The sequence below is a fragment of the Athene noctua genome, chromosome 6 (assembly GCF_965140245.1).
Source record: "Athene noctua chromosome 6, bAthNoc1.hap1.1, whole genome shotgun sequence".
In the NCBI taxonomy this organism is placed as follows: domain Eukaryota; kingdom Metazoa; phylum Chordata; class Aves; order Strigiformes; family Strigidae; genus Athene; species Athene noctua.
In genome coordinates this window covers 10,073,629-10,092,839 of record NC_134042.1, presented here as the reverse complement: position 1 = coordinate 10,092,839, position 19,211 = coordinate 10,073,629, and the positions used below count along the sequence as shown (strand labels likewise).

General features: G+C 51.3%; 1 protein-coding gene across 3 annotated transcripts in view; it reads left to right on the top strand.

Moving 5' to 3' along the window:
• The first annotated feature begins 1,338 nt into the window (after positions 1-1,338).
• Positions 1,339-19,211, top strand: part of CREB3L1 (cAMP responsive element binding protein 3 like 1) — a 57,760-nt gene continuing 39,887 nt past the window's right edge. For 2 of the 3 annotated variants that reach the window (XM_074909515.1, XM_074909514.1), the window contains exon 1: positions 13,088-13,270. In XM_074909515.1, coding sequence (XP_074765616.1) covers positions 13,163-13,270 — 108 coding nt within the window. In that variant the 5' untranslated portion in view covers positions 13,088-13,162. Of the gene's footprint in view, positions 1,378-13,087; positions 13,271-19,211 lie in introns of those variants that run through there. The other variant, XM_074909516.1, reaches the window with a different exon arrangement.

Here is a 19,211-nt window from a genome sequence, read left to right as displayed (position 1 = left end):
AAGGGGGTGAAACCTCTGTTGTGTTACCTGAGCTTAATTAAGCTTCTCCCTAGGCAGTTGCTAATTGATTGACCCCAGGATTGTAAAAGGGAGCAAATATATCAGAGCTCATTAAAAGTGCAGAGTTTGGAATTTGAATTTTTTTATTTCAGTGATGAATACCTGTGACTGATACCAGTGAAACAAACACTATTCAGCAAATGTTGGTACGTGGATTTGGCTTTTCAAATGAGAGAAATGGTGAGTCCTCAGATGCCTATTCATCATCATTGTGTCCCTTGCCAGCATTTATAGGTACCACTTAACTGGAGTTCTGGTATTACTTTCTGCCTCAGCTTGGGCTGTGCTAACCAGCCTTGCAGCCTTTTCCAGTGGGTATCAAATCCATTTCAGTTTCACAGGCTTCAAAAGCATTTCAACAAATCGAACAAAAAACCCCCCCACCAAACCAAAAATAAGTTCACCCACCATAAAATGCAGGCACTGCAGGCATGGGTGAGGCAGCTCTGTGACACCCCAACGCAACCATGTTGAAGTGGAGAAAAGAAGCTGTGTCCAAGGGGGGATGCAGGAAGAGCAAAGGGAAAAGGCCCGTCCCCTCCCAAACGTCTGGAACGTTGACTTTACCAAAAATGCTGAGATCATGTCCGGTCTGATGGTGTTCAGATCTGTCTCATGCAATTGAACTCCCTCCCAGAGCAGGGGCACAGGCTCACTCACCTGAGTGACAGATGCCTTCTTCTCAGATATCTGCAGCTCAGGGCACTGTTTGCAGGTCTCTTCTGCAAGTACTACTCTTGGCTTTTTGTTGGCGAGGTTTGGCAGAATGGAAGCTCACCCTGTCGGGACTGAGACACAGCCAGTGTGCAGAAAGGGCTACAGGAAGATAAGGTGTGCAGAGCAGTGTGGAAGCAATACATGTGCCTGAAGACAGAGACCATTACGAGCACAAGGTGGCTGGAAGAGCAGCCACCGGCCAGGTGACAGGCAGCCGTTGAAAGGCCAGCTTTCACGACCAGTCCAGCCAAGCTCCTTGTATCACTTGGAGCCAATTCACTGTGGCTCCAGCCAGCCTTAAAACCCTTTCAGCAGGGCTTTAAAGCTATTTAGAGCATGGAGGGAAAGCCCTTGTGTGTAGCAAACTGAAAAAGTTGTGTGTGCACCCTGGGTGTGAGATGTCGCTGCAGATTTGAAGTTTCTCCTGTCAGCCTGTGAGTTGCTTCCCTTTTTTTCCTTACTAGGACAGTCTGGTGTCCTATTCCCTCCTACTCTCCATCCTTAAAGATGATGCTCATCTCTCCTGAAGAGGTTTCTGTGTACTCTGTGAAGTTTTGCAGGGATTTGATGGAACTGTCAGCTGAGCAGCAACATGGACAGGTAACACCTATCCTACATGGGTTTTACTGAGAATACACCTCTACAGTCGTGGCTGCCTATCCCCGTCCAGGCCTGTTTGCCTTTAAACCCTTCAGAGCACTTCTGAGTTGCTTTTCTGGGTCCTCTGTTTAGAAAATGTTTAACGTCAGTAAGAGTTTACAGAAAAGTCTTAATTTTCACATCATGTTTGAAGGACACTGGTTTGTTGGGTCTCTGGGTTTAGGTAGTGGCTGCAAAAATAAGTCCCTAGGTGTAGCGATGAGGAAGAGGGACTGCCACTGTCTCTGTGGTGAAATGACAGCAAGGAGAACCGACCCTCCAGAAGATGCTGCTGAGGAAAGAGAGGAAGCCCAAGTGTCTCCTCTCTGGAGCACATGGACTTCCCCATCCTGAGGAGGACACTTGTGACCCTCACAACCCTCCCTGCTACTGCCTGCTCTGTCTGCTTCTTTCTCTTCTTTTCCTTTTTCCTCAACCACACCCACTATTTAACCATTTAGATATAAAAATAAAAAATAAGAAAACCACCCAACCCACTAGACAGAGGGTTTGCTAAAGAAGGGTAATTTTAAAAGCAAGCCTTTGAGGTCAGCATGTAATTGTAACATTGGGACTGTGTGATCCAAGACAAAAATAATCCACTGGGTATCTGGTCAAGGAGAAGAGGATGGCAGCCTGCAGTGAGGGAAGAGTGACTTAGATGGGATTGATCAGACAGCAAAAGACTAGGCAAAACTACTTGCAGGCACCAGGATTAATATTTCTGTAGGATATTGCAAGATTTTCTGTCTGTGATGGGATGGTAAGAGCTGCTGTTCGGGGCACAGCCTCCCTTGGCCTCAGTCCCAGGGACTGGCACTGGGTGCTTCCCAGGAATTTAATGGTCTTCTACTGAAATACAGATATGATGTGAAGTATATTTATATATTAACCTGCTCATGAGCAACATTTCTGGTTTAGGGTGCTGAGGTTTTTTAACAGTTCTCCATTTTCAATCCCCTGCTTCAGGTACTTTACGAAAACCTGTCTTCTTCAAAGGGTTCAGGAGGCTGCAAGCCGTACTCTTCCCTTGCTTGGTATAACAAAGAATGTTTTCACCCCTCTAAATGTTGGATCCTTTCCTTGCAGTTCCTTCTCAGTTATAACTGACTGCAGTAAGTTACGTCGGCCAACCATACAATTTATTTTACCAGTATTTACTGTAGCGCATTTTAAATTAAGAAGTGAGCCTTGTAAGCACCTAAATATTTCTGCTGTCTGATAAGCCTGAGAGTACAATACAGGGAGTAGCAGGACCACACCACGGTGCTGGTTTTGTTTATCATTCTGGTGAGAGACAGTGGCAGCCCTCACTGCAGGGGAGTTTATGCTGATGCTTGTACTGTGGCAAAGCACCAACTGTCCACAGAGGACCGTGATGTTCCTGGCTCCAGAGGTGGCATGGGTAGGATACCAGCAGCCTTTCATCTCCGTCGTTCCTAAGACTGAGTTGCTTTCGGATTTGCTCTCAGATGAAAGCACGATAAAAACCAGTTTTACTGTGAAATAATTGTAAGAGGAGGGAGCACACCTGTACCGTGATGACAATGTCTAGGGGTATAGAGCTGTACCTGAATTGATGCCATTTGTGTTTCCATTTCAAGATGCCCAGCCATCAACTCTCCAAGCTTTCACCACAGCTCAGTATGTCCCCTTCTCAAACCACTGTCTGTGCATGAAAGGGATTTATTTTTAATCAGAGGCCAGCACTGGTTGCAGGGGTCTTTAGTTTGTGACCTTCAATTCTGTTTCTAGGAGGAGACAGTGGGTTTCAGTACCTTCTTGCTGTGGCTGTCTCTGGGTCAGCCCTTCCCAGAACAGATGCCACTGATTCAGGAGGGCTTGCTGCCTCCCCTTTCTTTAAGTGCTGGTTACACAGCTCCGCCAGGATCTGTTGCAGTCGTAAACCATGCTCAAGGGATGAGCAATTTAGGGTTTGGAGTCATTGTGGACGACCAGCCCTGGAGACCTCATGCAATTGTTTTTCATCTCTCTTACACCCACAGTTTTGCTAGATTAGAGTTACTGAAGAACCCAGACTGCTTCTGACTTGAATTTGAGTTGGGAAAGACACACAAAAGAAAGGAATTTGTGTTGTAAATTAGATTTCTCAGATTTCAGTGATTTGTCATGGAAATGTGGCTCAATCTATGCAGTCATAGAAACATTTCACATGTTCAAACTCTTCACATGCTATTAACTTTCCCGATGTGGCAGGGTACAGTGACTGTAGGAGGTAAGGTTAATTTCAAATCAGCTGGGGTAGAAAAATGACTTGGTGCCCCAGCTTGGGAAGCATTAAACCTACAAAATGACGATTCATCTAGGAATCATTCCCCAGTCCTAGTGATGTATGTGACAAGATGGCATTCTTGGCTCAAGTTGTTTCTGCCCCCTCCAAAGTGTCCAGTGGGGTATATGCTGCCTCTTGGTGCAGCTCAGGTCAGCAGGACAGCACCCAAGTACCTCCCCGTGTGCGTTGTGCTCACCCATGATACAAACCAAAAACCATAATTCAGAGCTCAGTCAATGGAGGTGGTCTAAAAATAATAGGACTGAAACACGTAAATGATGGTTTTCTTAGGTTTGCCCACCTGTGTCCTAGCCAGGGGAGTGCACCTTCTGCCGGTTCCCTGCAACCATCAGAAGTCACCTAAGAAAAAGGCAGAAGTGCGAAGCTTCCACGTTCCCAGGACTCTGGGTGCCCAGGCTTTAAGAAAACCAGAAAACCTGAGATGTCTGGAGGAAGAAAGACCTGGCAATGCTGTTGGCCCCATTTGCCACACAAACCAGAACCTCCCATTTCTCTTGTACACCAGTGGCTGTTAGAGATGCACAGGCCCAGTGCCATGGGCGGTGAGTTCTTGAGCACTTCAAAGAGCCTTTTCCTTAGTGCTGCTACCTCTGGGTACGTTGCATGCTTCACATTTTGGGCTGCTGCCACACTCGAGCTCCCGATGAATCAAGAGCTGTACAGGACACGGTAGCACCAAAGGGACCATGCTCAGCATGCCAAGGAGACAGGCACTCTGGGACGGAGGAAACAGGCACTCTACTGCCTTGCTTTGCCTTGCCTTACCTTGCCTAACCTATCTACCCCCCAGTCAGCTGGAGAAACCATGTCCTCTGCATTTCTGTTTGCTTGCTGGGCATATCTAGCAAGCATGGGGGGTTTGCTCACTGGGGCTTCTGCAAGGCAGCTGATAATTTTTATCTCTTTATTTTGGAGCTCAATCATGAAGAGAGTTGTGTTACATGCTTGGCTGCAGCTGTATGAGACTTGTTGACCCAGGAAGTCCCTCTCTTCCTTTTTGCAGGTTAAAAAAGCCACACTAGGGCTTTTCAGCCTGGAAATGCTGGTCAAGCAGAGAGCTCTGCAAACGCCACTTACCCAAAGTGGTTCTTGCTCAGCAAGAGGGCGGCTGGCTGGCTCAGGTGAGCTCTCCTGAGGCTGGGAGAGCTGCAAGACCAGGGTGGGTCGCTCTCAAGAGCGGCTGCATGCCCAAGCAGCGCGGGCAGTGCCAGCTTCACCCTGCCTTCCTGCAGCCAGCCCCAGCCCTGTGCGCCACTTGGGCAGGGGGAGAGTGACACGTCTGCGTGCGCCTGACAGCATCTGTTGCCATGGCAATGCGTATTTGAGCCTGAGCCGAGCTGCATCTTCCCTGAAGTTGTGAATTGAGCTTAGCTTTATTTATTTAAAACCAACCATAACGAGTGATAGAAAGAGAAGAGACACGTTACAAATCCCCTTGCGCAGGCCGTAGCCAAATGAGTCAGAGGCACTGCAGGCTTTAATCAGCCCACCTGACGTCAAACCTCTCCATCAGAGGAAAGTGCCGCCTGGAAATGTCAACATGCCCAAATGGAAAGGCCAGAAGGTAAATCTTTTCCTGTGCTCACTCACCGGGTAGGAAAGAACAATTAAAATTCAGCCAGTTCCCTAGACACATCTTAATAGCAATCTGATTGAATGCTTTTCTCCTCCGGGTCCTTTCCTATCCTTGCTGTTAGCTGCCTGGGGACAAGGCCTATTGGTTTGAAGGATCTTTCTACTGCAGCATCAAACCCCAGGTCCTGCAAGAACAAGGTGTTACCACCAGCAGCAAAAATGGGCTCTGCAGGAAAACTGTCACTGAAATGATCTCTCCCACAAATGCTGAGCTAACCATGCTGCAATGGCCGTTCCCAGTTTCACATGTGTTAATACCCAGGGGTAAGAAGAGCAACTTAGCTTGGACCTATGATGTCACTTGCCAACAGAAAGTTGGGGTGAGGAAGAAAGTGGTGGGAATCAGACTACATTTGCCAGAGGTGTCAGCCGTGTGTGGGCAGTCAATGCCAACACCGAGAGATGCACCACAGCAATGGGAAAGGGTTGTGGGATCTAACAGAGGCGTGTCTACTGGGAATAAAACCCCTCCTGCATCCTTTCTAACAGAGCTCACACTTTGACGCCCCATGATATGGACGAGGTGAGAAGGAGCCACCAGCTTTGGATAGAAGAAGCCTGTTCTTGAGTGTATATCATAAGTTAGGTGTGCAAAGGGGAGAGGGGTCAGCCAAGGACACCTACAGCTTTATCTGCCCCTTTGAGGAACGTCAAGCTGGGAAGCCCAGAGCAAAACCATCCCTTCCCGGCCCGCTGGTGTTCACCCAGGGTGACAAAGGGACACATGCAGACAGCAGGGGACATGAGCATGCGGAGAAGGAGGAAGGAAGGAACAATGTAAGATGCAAACCGCACCACTTAAAACCAGGGCGGCTTTCCAGTTCCTCCAAAGTGCTCCCCACACCCAGTGCTGTACAGCAGCCAACCTGGTGGGCTTCTGATCTTCCCAAATCACTTAACACTTCTCCCCCTTTTATTTTTGTCCTAAATGTAAGCATTTTGCTTTGGTGGCTGATCCTGGCAACGTGCCCCAGACATTACACTGGGGTTGCTTTTGCTCTAGGAGATAAGTCTGTAATGAAGGCTTCCTCCGCCGTGTCTCTTTTTCCCCTGTAGTGAAAGTCTGTAATTACCACTGAGGGGCGAGGCAGACAGCACTAAAACAATGTCATTTGAACAGGGGTGAGACATGCCTGAATTGCTGGGTTGTGCTTTTCTCCTTACAGGATTGCTTGTGGATACGGACCTTGCTTTTAACCCTTGGCAGGGCAGGGAACACTGTCCCCCCATGCCCCCGACCAGCCTGCATGCGCTGGATCTGCTTGGCTTCTATCAGGACAGATCCTGTTGGACGTAGCCAAGGTGTGAGCGTCTGACTTCTCTGCCATGCTCGAGGAGTCAAGTGGCACAAATCAGCAGGGATTGCCCCCTAGTCATCATGCAGGTAACTGGGGGTTTGGGGTTGACTCCGTATGGCACATGCAGCGTGGCAAAGCAGAGCTGTTGCAGTCTCCTTGCCCCGACGGCTAGTCCTGTTCCAGCAGTTCTTCAGCTCCCTCCTGCACCAAAGCCATCTGCTTCCCGTTCCTTGATGCAAGGCATCTTTTTGGGATAAAATTGCGTCAAACAGAGTGTGCAGCTATACCTCTCATCCTTCCTAGGAAAAGGTTTGAGATGTAGGAAACAGAAATGAGGCAATTACAGCCCCCTCAGAATGACTCTTCAGGCTGTCTGCAGCCCCTTGAAGGCTGCCTGGGTCCCGTTTGCAAGCTGGCCTTGCAACCATGCAGGCTAGAAGTCTAGTAGAGTAGAACAAATAAAAATTCGTGCATGGGAAGCAGAGGCAGCCACCCTCCTCTGCTGTCCTGCAGCTTCCCATTCACCTGAGATTCCTGAAAGGGAGTTATTTACAGCACCTTCAAATGCTAACAAACTGCTGGAAGGAGATGCCCTCATACTGAAGTTACTCTTCATTCAGTTAGTCATCCTGAAAGTTGTCTGGTTCTTCAGGGAGATTGACAGAAAAAAAAAAAAAAAAAAAAAAAGCAGGGAGAGTCTCTGCTCTTTCCCAGGTGTAGAGCAGGGAGAGAAGACTGTGTGTGACAAGGCAAAGAAACGTTCCTAACCCACCATGAAGAAGTGAAGGAGGTACAAAGAAATTTTTCCTCCTTTATCAGTTACCTTCAAAGTGGTGAGTTTTCAGTTCTCATCTTTTGTTATAATACCCATTTACTGATTTGGGGCTTTCCTTTCTGACATACCTAATCCTGCCGCAGGCAGCTCAGCCACTTTCCCAGAAGGCTGAAGGGATTCCACGGAGGGATTTTCCTAGGGTTTGGTGTCCTGTATTCAAAGCTTTCCTTTCCCTAGGTCTTGCATTCCCTGCTTTCCTGCCTGTCACTCACTCCCTGTTTGCAAGGCCTATTTAGATCTATCCGAGGGCCCAAAGTTCACCCCAGAAAGAATAATAATTGCAGCGCTGAGCTCTGTGGCTTCCCTTTCATTCCCCACATAGCATTAGGGTGCTCACTGAAACCACAGCATTCATGGATCCTTGCCATATGCAAACATGCAATTAATATGCTCTTCACTTTCCCCGCTACTTCCCAAGCAAGAGGGGGGAAAAAGGCACAAGTTGTGGTGTACGTTCCATTAACACGTGCACACGTGTGTGTCTGCACCTCTCTCAAGTGCTCCAGCATGGCTCGCACCTATCTGGGCTTGGTGGTGACTGATGAAATGTGTCTGCTTACAGGCAGACTTTTAATTTGGTACGGCACCAGTTCTTTATAGCTGCATACAAAGCACAGGACACCACTCATTCCCTCTTTCAGCTGTGGCAGCAGATTTGTGAACACTCTGGTTTCACAGGTGTGTTCCCCCTTCTCTGGTTTTAGCAGGGAGCTGAGATAGGTGTGATCTCCTTGCTGGCTCCCCTCCCTGTTCCGCTGCTGCTCACTGGCGGTGGGAGGGGGTGTGCTGGGTACCTGGCCGGGAGACCCAGCACCCAGGAGGAAGGCAATGGAAAGCAGCTGAAGCTGGATGGATGGAGAAGTGTGTGAGAGAAAGAGTTTAAACCAGCCACTAGAAGGAAATCCAAAGGGAGCCAGATTTCCCGGAGGAAGCGGGGATGTGGAGCAGAGGGCAGAGAGAGGCTCCAGCGTCTGCAAGTCCTTCCTTGGAAGTTACTTTTTGCTAGGGGATGTCTTACTGGATTCCTCCCCTCTATCTTGACTTTTTCACAGGCTTTGAATTGTAGCCACAAAACCTAAATGAAGAAATCGCAGCCCGAGTGTTGGATATGTAACTACTTGTGCCGTGGCACACAGCCTGACTCCTCAGGGACTGTCTGGGGGCTGCAGTGCTCCTTCTTTGAACTAGGTTGAAAGTCCCGTTTCCATCCTCACCTTGTTCTCAGGGGGACTTCAAGAGCAGAGGGGTCCTACAATGCAGCAGTTGTTCCCCCTGTCTGTGTTGCACAAAAGAGTGAGCAAACCCACCCCCAAGCAATATACTGGGAGGTAAGCAAATCCAGAGAAAAGCCAGAGAGAAATAAAGGCAGGACAGCTATAAAGAGCTACTGAAGGGCCCAAGTATGGAGCCTGCATGGCTCCAGAAAGCCTTCGTGGCTAGGAAGATGCCTGTGGCAGAAACCAGCTATTCCATTCATATGAACACCAAAGCTGGAAAGATAAACAGGACAAATGTTATCTTTTGCCAGACTTGGAGTAAACGCTCTGCTGTGGTGTCAGACCTAAAGAGCCAGCCTGACCCACAAAGCAAGCAGCTCTAACAGCGTGAATCATCCCCACACCAGGCTGCAAATGAGGGCAAACCCCAGGCAGACGACCCCTCCTGTAACAACAGGCAGGCAGCAAACCAAAAATCACCAACACAGGCAATTTACCCCACATTCCTTGAGAAACACTCATCCTCGATGAGTTTGTGAAACCTCCTGCCTCAGTCTGGGGCAGGAGGGAACCAAAAGCTTCAGCTTTGCAGGCTGCAAGATGGCCTGGATCGCTGTGCATGTGTTCGAGCCCAGGGCCTGCGTCCCTCATCTCACATGTCTTGCTCACAGCGGTGCAGGGTGAAGGCAGAGCAAACACAGAGACCAGCGGCTCCCTCTCGTAGGTGTAAAGGCAGACAGTGGCAGCAAGGCAAGGCTGGATGGAGCACAGGAGAGTGGGATCCCTTTCTTACGAGAACTGGGTTGATGTTTCACTTCTCAGCACTGATCAGATGAACTTGGTCATACATGTGCATTGGCAGTATCAAATGTTATGAGGCCAGGAAGGCTTATCTGCTGTCAGTGTGAGACTTGTTCAATCTAAACATACTTGGCTGCTGTTTCAGTCTCCTGCTGTGATTAGATTGCAAATAAATCAAATAAATAAAAACGGAGAAAATAGGGCTGAAAATAGGGCTGAAAATCGAGACCGCACCTCGATGACTGGGTTCAGTTTTGGGCCCCTCACCCCAAAAAGGCCATTGAATGACTCGAGCGTGTCCAGAGAAGGGCAACGGAGCTGGTGCAGGGTCTGGAGCACAGGTCTGATGGGGAGCGGCTGAGGGAACTGGGGGGGTTTAGTCTGGAGAAGAGGAGGCTGAGGGGAGACCTCATCGTCCTCTACAGCTACCTGAAAGGAGGGTGCAGAGAGCTGGGGATGAGTCTCTTTAACCAAGTGACAAGCGATAGGACAAGAGGGAATGGCCTCAAGTTGTGCCAGGGAAGGTTTAGACTGGATATTAGGAAGCATTTCTTTACAGAAGGGGTTGTTGGGCGTTGGAATGGGCTGCCCAGGGAGGTAGTGGGGTCCCCATCCCTGGAGGGGTTTAAGAGTCGGGTTGACCCAGCGCTGAGGGATCTGGTGGGGTTGGGAATGGTCAGTGTGAGGTTAATGGTTGGACTGGAGGAGCTTCAAGGTCTTTTCCAACCTTGACGATTCTGTGAAAAGGAATTTGAGCGATCATGCGATTCAGCCCCTGCCCCAAGGTTGCCTCCTGATATGCCATATCAGCTGCAGAACTTGGCTTTAAAGATGCTCCAGACACTGCCACTTCCCAGGTACTCGTCTGTCACCGCTTGTCCCCTCCAGTGTGGCAATGGAGAGCAATTCTTGCCTTCCTATTTCCTGCAGCTCTTTGAGTGCCTGAAGACTGTTGGCATGAGAATCATCTCTTTAGACCAAAGAAGCCCAATTCCCCCAGTCCTTTCTTAGGGTTCACATTTTCTCCATTCATTCCCACTGCCCTCTGGACCCAGCCCAGTTAGCCCCCATCTTGCTCAAGGTTTGGCACTTAGATAAGCATGGTATTTTGGCTAATGCCATATTCTGCACCAGTCCTCTGCAGAGCAGAAGGGGAACTTCACACGTTATAAAGGTTTTGTAGGAGGACTCCTGCATCTATATCCTGGTGTGGCATTTGCTTTTTTCACGGCCGTGTGATGCTGTTAACACTGTTCAGGTGTTGCAGGTGCTGTAGTTGCCAGGCCTCTGCTGCTGTCCTGTCCCCTCTCGCTGCAGGCACCCCCTGCCAGCTGCAGCAGCATGTCCGAGTCCTCCTGAATTGTGACCGCCTCCCCTCACCCCATTGACACTTTCCCTGCCCCCAGGTCTCTTTTGGAGCATAAAACTGCTTGCCTGCAGAAATACCTCTCCTTTTTGGCTCCAGAGGGTCAGCAGTAACACTCTGAACTCAGAGGTAACACTTGTGTTGCCTTTAATGGACTGCTCTCGTGCCCAACGTGGGGAAAATGTCCCTTTTGGTGCTAGGGATGGGGGTCCCTATCAGAGCTCTCCAAGCCAGGACAGAGCAGCTTTGCAGCACAACACCAAAGAGGGAGGTTTGTTATAATCCTTCCTTGCCTGCAGAGCTGCAGCAGCAATAGACAGGGGAGCTGTGGCCAGGCAGTACTAGAAGTATGAAATAGAAGCAGGGTCTCTGAGCAGGCAGTTTCATTTTTTCCAAGATACTTTAATCTCCCGAATGCAGTTCACAATCCCTGTCTGAATGTGCCAAAGCATTTTTCCTTCGGAGTGCAGGCAAACAAGAGAGGTTTACTTTGCTTGACCTTTTCTGATGACACTGCCACCCATGCTGCGCTGGAGCTGACACCATCTCGGCTTCCTCGGCCTGGCACTGCGGGTAAATACAGCGTGTGTCCTGAGAAGAGGCTTCCTTCTGTTAACTTGGGCGAGGCACTGAACCAGAAAATCCTGGTTTCAGCGGTGAGTCTTCGCAGTTAGGGAAGCGATATCCGTGTTTGGTTAGCAGCAGGAGGTGAAGCTGCCCCTGCTGTGGCTCTGCCCGCGCTCCGTGTCCCTGGGCTGTTGCTATCACAGGTCTCGGTCCTTCTGCTCCTGGCAGCTGAGAGCCCTCCTGCCTGGGATGTTAAAGGAAAGATGCCTTTCCCCTTGCTTGGAGATAGAGGTTTGCTTCTTGTTGAAGGGTCTGGGCATATTTCCTCTCCCCATCTTACAGTGGAAAAGGTTTCTGTGTTCCCCCCCTTTAAACCCCCTGACACCCACACTGACAGACAGGTTTCTTTACCATTAAGGAAGGAGAAACACCATTATTTTCTCAGCACAACTCCATCCTGCCTGAATTTACGTCTCTGACCTTTTACCCAAAGGCTCTTTACACTTGACTGAAACGTAAGGTAAAAGTAAATGTAACTGAAAGAGCCCATTGTGTGTGCAAGTATAAAGGCTTTTGTGTGCAGGAGGTAGCACGGGGCTTCTTGTGCAACGAGTAGCCAAGGAGCATCTTGGGTTGTGCTCTTAGTCCTGAGGCTTGTTGGGAAGCATGGAGCAGGAGCCCAGAGGGGTGGAAACCCGGTGTCTGGTTCAAGCACAGGTTCCATCCAGCCTCACATGGGCACTTCTCCCCCAGGACCCTTGCTGTTGGCATCTTTCAGGCAGGTTTCTTCCAGGACAGCTGCACCGCAGTCTTTGGGGTATTTCTCCTCCATTATGGCTGTGACCAAGGAAGCCCGTGCTGGGGGCTGGGTCTCTGTGCAGCCATGAAAGCATGGACAGATTAATAAAACATCAGGGCTTCTTCAACAGGATTATTGTAAGTGGTTTGCCTGAGTGTTGGCTGGAGTAAGGATCAGAGAGGACAGGGATCCATAATCCTATTTATCTGCAGCCATATAATCTTCCTGAAGCTCTTTAATGGTGCCCAACTCTAATTACAGAGCGGCCGCAGCCAGGCCGACCGCAAACCCGCTGTGGGGAGGGGGGGCAAGGCGACCTTTGGGACCGGGCGTGCGGCCCCCTTGGGGCACCGACCCCCCGCAAGACCCCTCCGCTCCCCGAGGGGCCCCCGGAGACCGGCCACCGCCTTTCTGCCGGCGACGCCGCCTTGCGGGCGGTGGGGCGGGGGGTTTGTCCCAGTCATCACCCCGCGATCGCTCTGCCGGGGGCCACGGCGTCACTCTCGGCCCCCGCGGGACCCCCGGGCGCTGCGGGGCGGGGGGGGTGCGGGAGCGCCGCCGCGAGGGGGCGTGGCGAGGGGAAGCCCCGCCCCCGTCGAGGTGCCGGCGGGCGGACGGGGGCGTGGCGCGGGCGGCCTGGCCACGCCCCCAAACCCGGCTGGCCCCGCCCCCGGCGGCGGGGCACTGACAGCTGCCCCGGGCGGGCACCCGGCGCCGCGCTCCCGGCCCGGCCCGGCCGGCGGTTCGCTCCCCGCCGCCGCCGCCCCATGGACCGCCGCCCCATGGACCGCTGCTGCTGCTGCTGCTGCCGCCGCCGCCGCCGCCGCCGCCGGGGGGCGGGCGGGAGCGTGCCGCCGCAGTGAGCCCGGCCGGCGGAGCGCGGGGGGCGGCCGAGCCCCCGCGCCGCGGGCACCATGGACAGTATCCTGGAGCCCTTCCCCGCCGAGCGGCTCTTCCCCGCCGCCGGCACCGGCTTCCTCGACCTCGGCGACTTCAGCGAGGCGGACTTCCTCAGCAATGTGGTAAGGGACCGCCGGCGGCACCCGCACCCCGCACACACGCCGCCCCCAGCCCCGTCTCCCCGGCGGGGCGGCCGCGGCACCGACAGCGGGGACCGGTCGTCCCGGCGGGCTCGCCGCGGCCCCCCGCCCTCCCCGGATCTGCGTCTGCCGGGGTCCTGCCCCCACCCCCCGTTCCCCAGCGCGGGGTGCCCCGGGTGTGCAGGTAACCCGGGTGCCCCTCGCCACGCACGGCCAGCGCCCCCCGGGACCGGCCCCGCCGCCCGCGGGCATGCTGCCGCGGGCACCCCGAGGAAACCCCGCTGGGGAATCGCAGGGTTTGTTGGTTGGGGTTTTTTTTCTTTCAACGCGCTTTTTTGAGACCGATGGCTGGAGGAGAATCGCGCGGTCCCGGGCGGGGAGCGCGCAACCTGCCGCGGCTCAGCCCGGGCAGCCCCGCGGGCACGGCCGGGTGCCACCGGGAGACCTTGGGCTCAGCGCCCCCGCTCTCCTTTGAGCGTAACTTTTCCTCCGAGTGGCATTTGGGAGATGAAGCATGTCCCGCTTGGCGTTGAGGCTGGGCTGATTTACTTTGGAGAGGAGGGTGAGGGGGAAGAGTGACTTGGGAGGAAAATGTGTTGCCAGTCCCAAGAAACCAAAGGGGCATTGTTCAGCTCCAGGGAAGCTGCCCAACCTCTCCGAGGAGTCAGGCGAGTCCCCAGTCCAGCCGCTCTCCCCAGAGCAGCGCACACAGGCTCTTGGCCGTCCTGCCCGAGCTTTCTGTGGGAGTTTGTGCTGCGAATCCTGTACCCCCTTTCTGCCAGGGAGGGTCCAGCCCGGAGGCAGAAGGGGGAAGGGCCCCACCCCAGAGGTGGTTTGGGGTGAGGGCACCGTCCCACGCCGGGCAGCAGGGCACTGCCCGCACTCGAGGCTCCACCGGCCTCTGAGCAGCCGCAGCCGTGGGAATGTGCTTGTCCCGGACAGAGAGATTTTAGCCATGGCTCGTTACTCCCCTGTCACAAAACGGGCACCTCCCGCATTCCCGGGGTAGCATTGTGGGTGTCTCCGAGCACTGACAACCCTTGCAAGGGGAGTAGGGGAGATGCCAGCACCACGACACCAAAACAGGGGACGACAGGGAGAGGAGGGCTGCAGCCGTTAAACACCTGATGAATCCACCTCTCCTTTGCTCCGCAAAAGGTATCTAAAGCCTTTTGTGCTGCCTCCCTTGTGGAGGAGACAGCAGAGATGCAGAATTTGCATAAACGTTAAGTGCAACACACTTGGTGTGTGGAGACGCACCAGGTCTGGGAAAGAGATCACGCAGGCAGCTCCATCTCTCAGAAACCTTGCCAGCTCCTAATTTCTAAGATACCACCGTGTCTCAAGGACTGACTCTGATCAGGCTCTACGGGAGGCAGCAGTCCCGCTGTGTTCAGGCAGACCTTCCAGTGGCACGTCACCCTGAGACTGGGCGCTCACTCACACTGTGAGGCCTTGCCCACTCATATCCGAGAGACCCGTTGTTAGGAGTCTTCTGCTTTCCCTAATTCCATGTACATCCTGTATGGATGGAGCTATGCTAATATGAAGTGCTTTATGCCAGGACCGTTTATTCCCATACCGAAGTGAAAATAGCATGTATTGGCACCAGTCCTTTTACCTCGGGGCAACATGGGCTGCTGTCAGAAGTCAGGGACCCCCAACCAATATAGCTGGCACCTCTTTATAGCTTAAATACAACTTCTGCCTGCAAGCAGACCCTGTAAAAAAGAAGCTTTTGTGTGAGAGTGCCATCTGGTGCCACCTGCCAGGACAGTGCGTTTAAAGTGTGCAGTGGCCATGCCCAGGCTGGCTGTGTCCTGACTCATTTAAATGGTCTTTCTGCTAAGAGAGCTGCTTCTGAAGTAGCCTGCCCTTGCCTTCACGTTAACCAGGTTGCAGTGACTCAGGCACCATTGTGCTCAGCTTACAAGTAGAAAGGTGTTGGGGTTTTTTTGTGGATTTTTTTCCAAACTGCCAGCACCACAAACTTCTGCTGGAGTGTGAGAGTCAAGCTGATACTTCTCTTCCAGCAGATGATAAATATAACAGAGTCTGTAGCCACTTCTCGCCTACCAAATCTGTTGGTGATACAAGTGCCAGAACATAATACATCACCCTCTTTGTTCGCACTCTGCATGACAACATGGGGGGAAGGAATACACTTACATTTTCTTACTAAATCGAGCAAATCTCCTGGGATCTTGAGATGTGCTGAGAAGTTCTTTTTACATTGAACTGTGCAAAGCATCACCGTGCACAATAGCTCACAAAGTTGCCAGTGCCTTTGCTTCAAAGATGGGCAAACTTTTCCAGATATTGTTCAGCAAGCATTTTTCTTAGAGCAGGCCAGGAATTTTGGCCACAAAATGCCAGTATGAAACTTTTTCTGCGGATTATTTCTTCTGTTCAGAAAGGAAGTGGAAAGAAAAGATGGATGAACCTTACTGCAGAGGCTGGGCTCCTTCAGAGCAAGAATTACATGTCTCTGAACTACTCTCCTTTCCTGGACTCTGGGACTCCTAATGAGTCATCTTGGTCTTTCAAAAATGGTTCTCTGTGTTGTTCATCTAAAGTTGTGACAAAGATGTAATAAAGGCACGTCTGTAGATGCATCCTCAAAAAGGTCTGTGTACTTGAAACAGAAAAAAAGTATCAATTTGAGTAAGTGTACAGGCTGCCACTCAGAGGGGGACCTAGCCAGGTTGGAGGAATGGGTCAGCAGAAGCCACATAAAATTCGTCGAGGACAAATACCAACTCCTGCCCCTGGGACGGATTGGCTGACCCACCCAGGGTTGTGGGGCAGCGCTGTGCCCCGGTAGCAAAGGTAGCCAGCAGCTTGCAACAGGAGGGCATTGAGAGACAGACAGAGGGAAGTGATTATCCCCCTTTTCTTGACAATCATAAAACTCTGAAATGCAGTCTCCAGTTTTGGACCTCCTGGTACCAGAAAGTCATTGATAAATCTGAGCGCACAGAGGGGATGGTCACCAAGATAGCTGGGGGCTGGGGAACTTCTCCTGTGAGGAGCGGCTGAGGGAGCTGGGCTTGCTCAGCTGGACGAGAGGCGGCTCCAGGAGGACCTAGAAGCAGCCTGCCTGCTCTGGGGAGGAAGTTACTGAGAAGATGGAGCCAGGCTCTTTCCATAAATGGATGGCAGGAAGATGAGTGGTCATAAATTGGAATGGGAAAGGTTTAGACTGGGTATAAATAAACAATTTCTCACAGTGAGGAGAATTAGGAGTGGATAAGGCTGCCCAGAGTCACTGTGGAAGCTCTTTCCTTGGGGGGTTCCACGACCTATCTGGACAAAGCCCTGGAGCAACCTGTATTTAGTGCTGGTCCTGATCTGAGCAGGAGATCGGATTAGAGACCTTGTGAGCTCCTGCCCAACCTGCATGAGTCTGTGAATATATGATGGGTTTGGGGCTTTTTTTTTTTTTAAATTCTGAGGAGAGTGGTATCTGCTTGGTACTTGGAGGGGAAATCTCCAAGGGACACGGAATGCTTCTTTTTACTTCACGTAGCTTCTACTAACCAGACTCACATATATGACTACTAACAGCATCCTTTTGCTCAGGAGGCCACCTGCTGCTCTTGAACTTAGGTAACTTTGCTCATCTTTCTCTGCCAGAAAGGCCTACCATAAATGAAGCTAATCCTTCATGCAGTGCCTGCTTATCAATGTTACCTGGCTGTCTCCTGCCAAGTCCAGCATTTCTGGTCATTCCTGCAAGCACCCATTTATTCCCTTACAGTCTATTACAGCTGCACTCAGAGAGCTCTTTCTCTCTCAGCTCTTACCAGTTCTGTGAAACTCTTCAAAAGCCTTATCTTTTGAGTCAGATTCACCACTGTGCTTCACTGGGTTTGTGACACTGGTGTCAGAATGAAGCCAGAATAAACCAGCCAAACAGGAGTCATGTATTTCCTTTTAACCCAGTAGGGTTTGTTTCTTCCCTACGCTTCTGTATTTTACAGTAGGAAAAATACCTTCAAGGATGACTTTGGCTGTTCATGTAAACACAGCTCTATTTTGATTCCATGCTTTTCAAAGCATATTCTTTACCTCCTTCTAAAAGAGAGACATTAAGACAAAAAAATAGCCTACACGATAGTCAAGGTCTCCACTGTTAGAAGTTGCAAAATGGCAATTTAGGCTGCCTTGGTAGTGCTAACCCAGCTCCTCTGGGGAATGCACAGTGAGGTGCACTTTCACTCTGTGATCCTATATGCCTGGACAACATGACAAGTGGCATCTTCTGGAGCCTACTGGGGGACAGCAGAATGGGAGAAGAACTGCTTATCTCTGTGGGTTGCTCCTTGAGTGAAAACTGGCTTTTGTGTCCACTGTGTGTTCTTTAATACTGTCCCAGCCCGCAGAATGGAAGAAAGTAGCATGTCTGTATGTAGTGAGCAGGCCGAGAGCGGTGATGGTGCAACTTGCAAGGGAGTTTCCTCTGAAAATGAAGAGAGGCTCCTCACCATGGATCACTGTTGCTCTTGGAAGAAGCCGTACAGACTTCTGTTCCTCCTGTGCCTATGACAGGGACATAAATAGCACTTCAGTGGTGCTTAGGTCTTGGACTGACCTTTGGTCTGAGCAAGTTTTGTGCTGTGTAAGCTCCCTCTCACCATCTCTGCACACGGTGAGGACAAAGAAGCTTTGGTCATCCCGTTCTCATCCCTTACGGTTGCTAGAGAGGGGAGCTCTGCTGTAATGGGAGGCTGGGTCTAGGGGACAGATAGTAGTCCCTCATAGAGACACATGCAGCAAGCGTTTTGGCCCTCTGTTCCCACGCCTAGTAAAATTTGGTCAGTGACACATCCCTGGTTAGTCAGCCGAGTGCTGGGTAAGGCGAGAATTTTTTCTTTAAATTTTGCTTGGAATTTGCCAGTCAGAGATTCCTGTAGGATCTGGAGCACAGAGAGACCTGGTGGGGCCATCAGAACTGGCCTGATGGAAATGAATCCTAAAATAATAGTTCCCAGATTTTCCTATTTCCTTTGTTTCTTTGGATCCATCTCGTGGGCCCTCCACTTCATGTCCACGCTGATCCTTACGGTCTCATAGCGAGACTTACACCTGCAGAAGTGCTAGCAGCAGGATGAAACCAGAGATGAACACAGAAGTTCACAGGTCTTTGAGCGTACAGCACCATCACCACAGCGTCATCGCCAGGAAACATATTTCCATTTTGGTAACGAAGAGGAGGAGAGACTTGAACTTCCTTTGGAAGACTCTAGGTCACTTTCTCCACAGAGATGGGATCATTTGTGTGTACCTCCTAGCTGCCAAGAAACTGATAAACAGTTGGGATGCTCTTCCTAAATAAAAATGTTCATCTGTTGGAAAACTGCCTGCGTGTTTTGGGGATCCACTGGCCTAAATGCTCATCTCAGTTGAAGTGGGAAAAGCTAGGAGAGAGCTTGCAACGTGGAGCAGGAGTGCTAGAAGGCATGCATCCAAAACAGGGTTAAACACTGGAGACAGAGCCATCATCTTGGTGGGGAGAAGCAGGAAGGACTTTGGTGAAGTGCTTGTAGAGTAAACAAAGGGAGGGTTTGGCAGGAGGTGGAAGTACATCTGTGCATACAGTCCTCTCCTGCTGAGGGAGGGTGTCAGCAGCACCAGCTGGGTGATGCTGGAGTTGTATAAAGCTTGAACCATGTCTGCTAGGTGATCCCCATCCCCTCTGGCATAAGGCATTCATTCAATGCCACCACCACTTTCTCACAGGGAGAGGAAGCCTGAGGTCTCATTTCTACAGATGAGACTGTAGAAAGCCTCTGAGACCGGCCCAGTGGACCTCCTCCCGGTACCACTAGGAGTGCCTAGGCATGGTGGCTTCCGAATCCTATGACAAGTGTTGGGTTCATCAATGCAAAGTGTCTTCTGCTGCCTAGGAGCCCGACCGGTG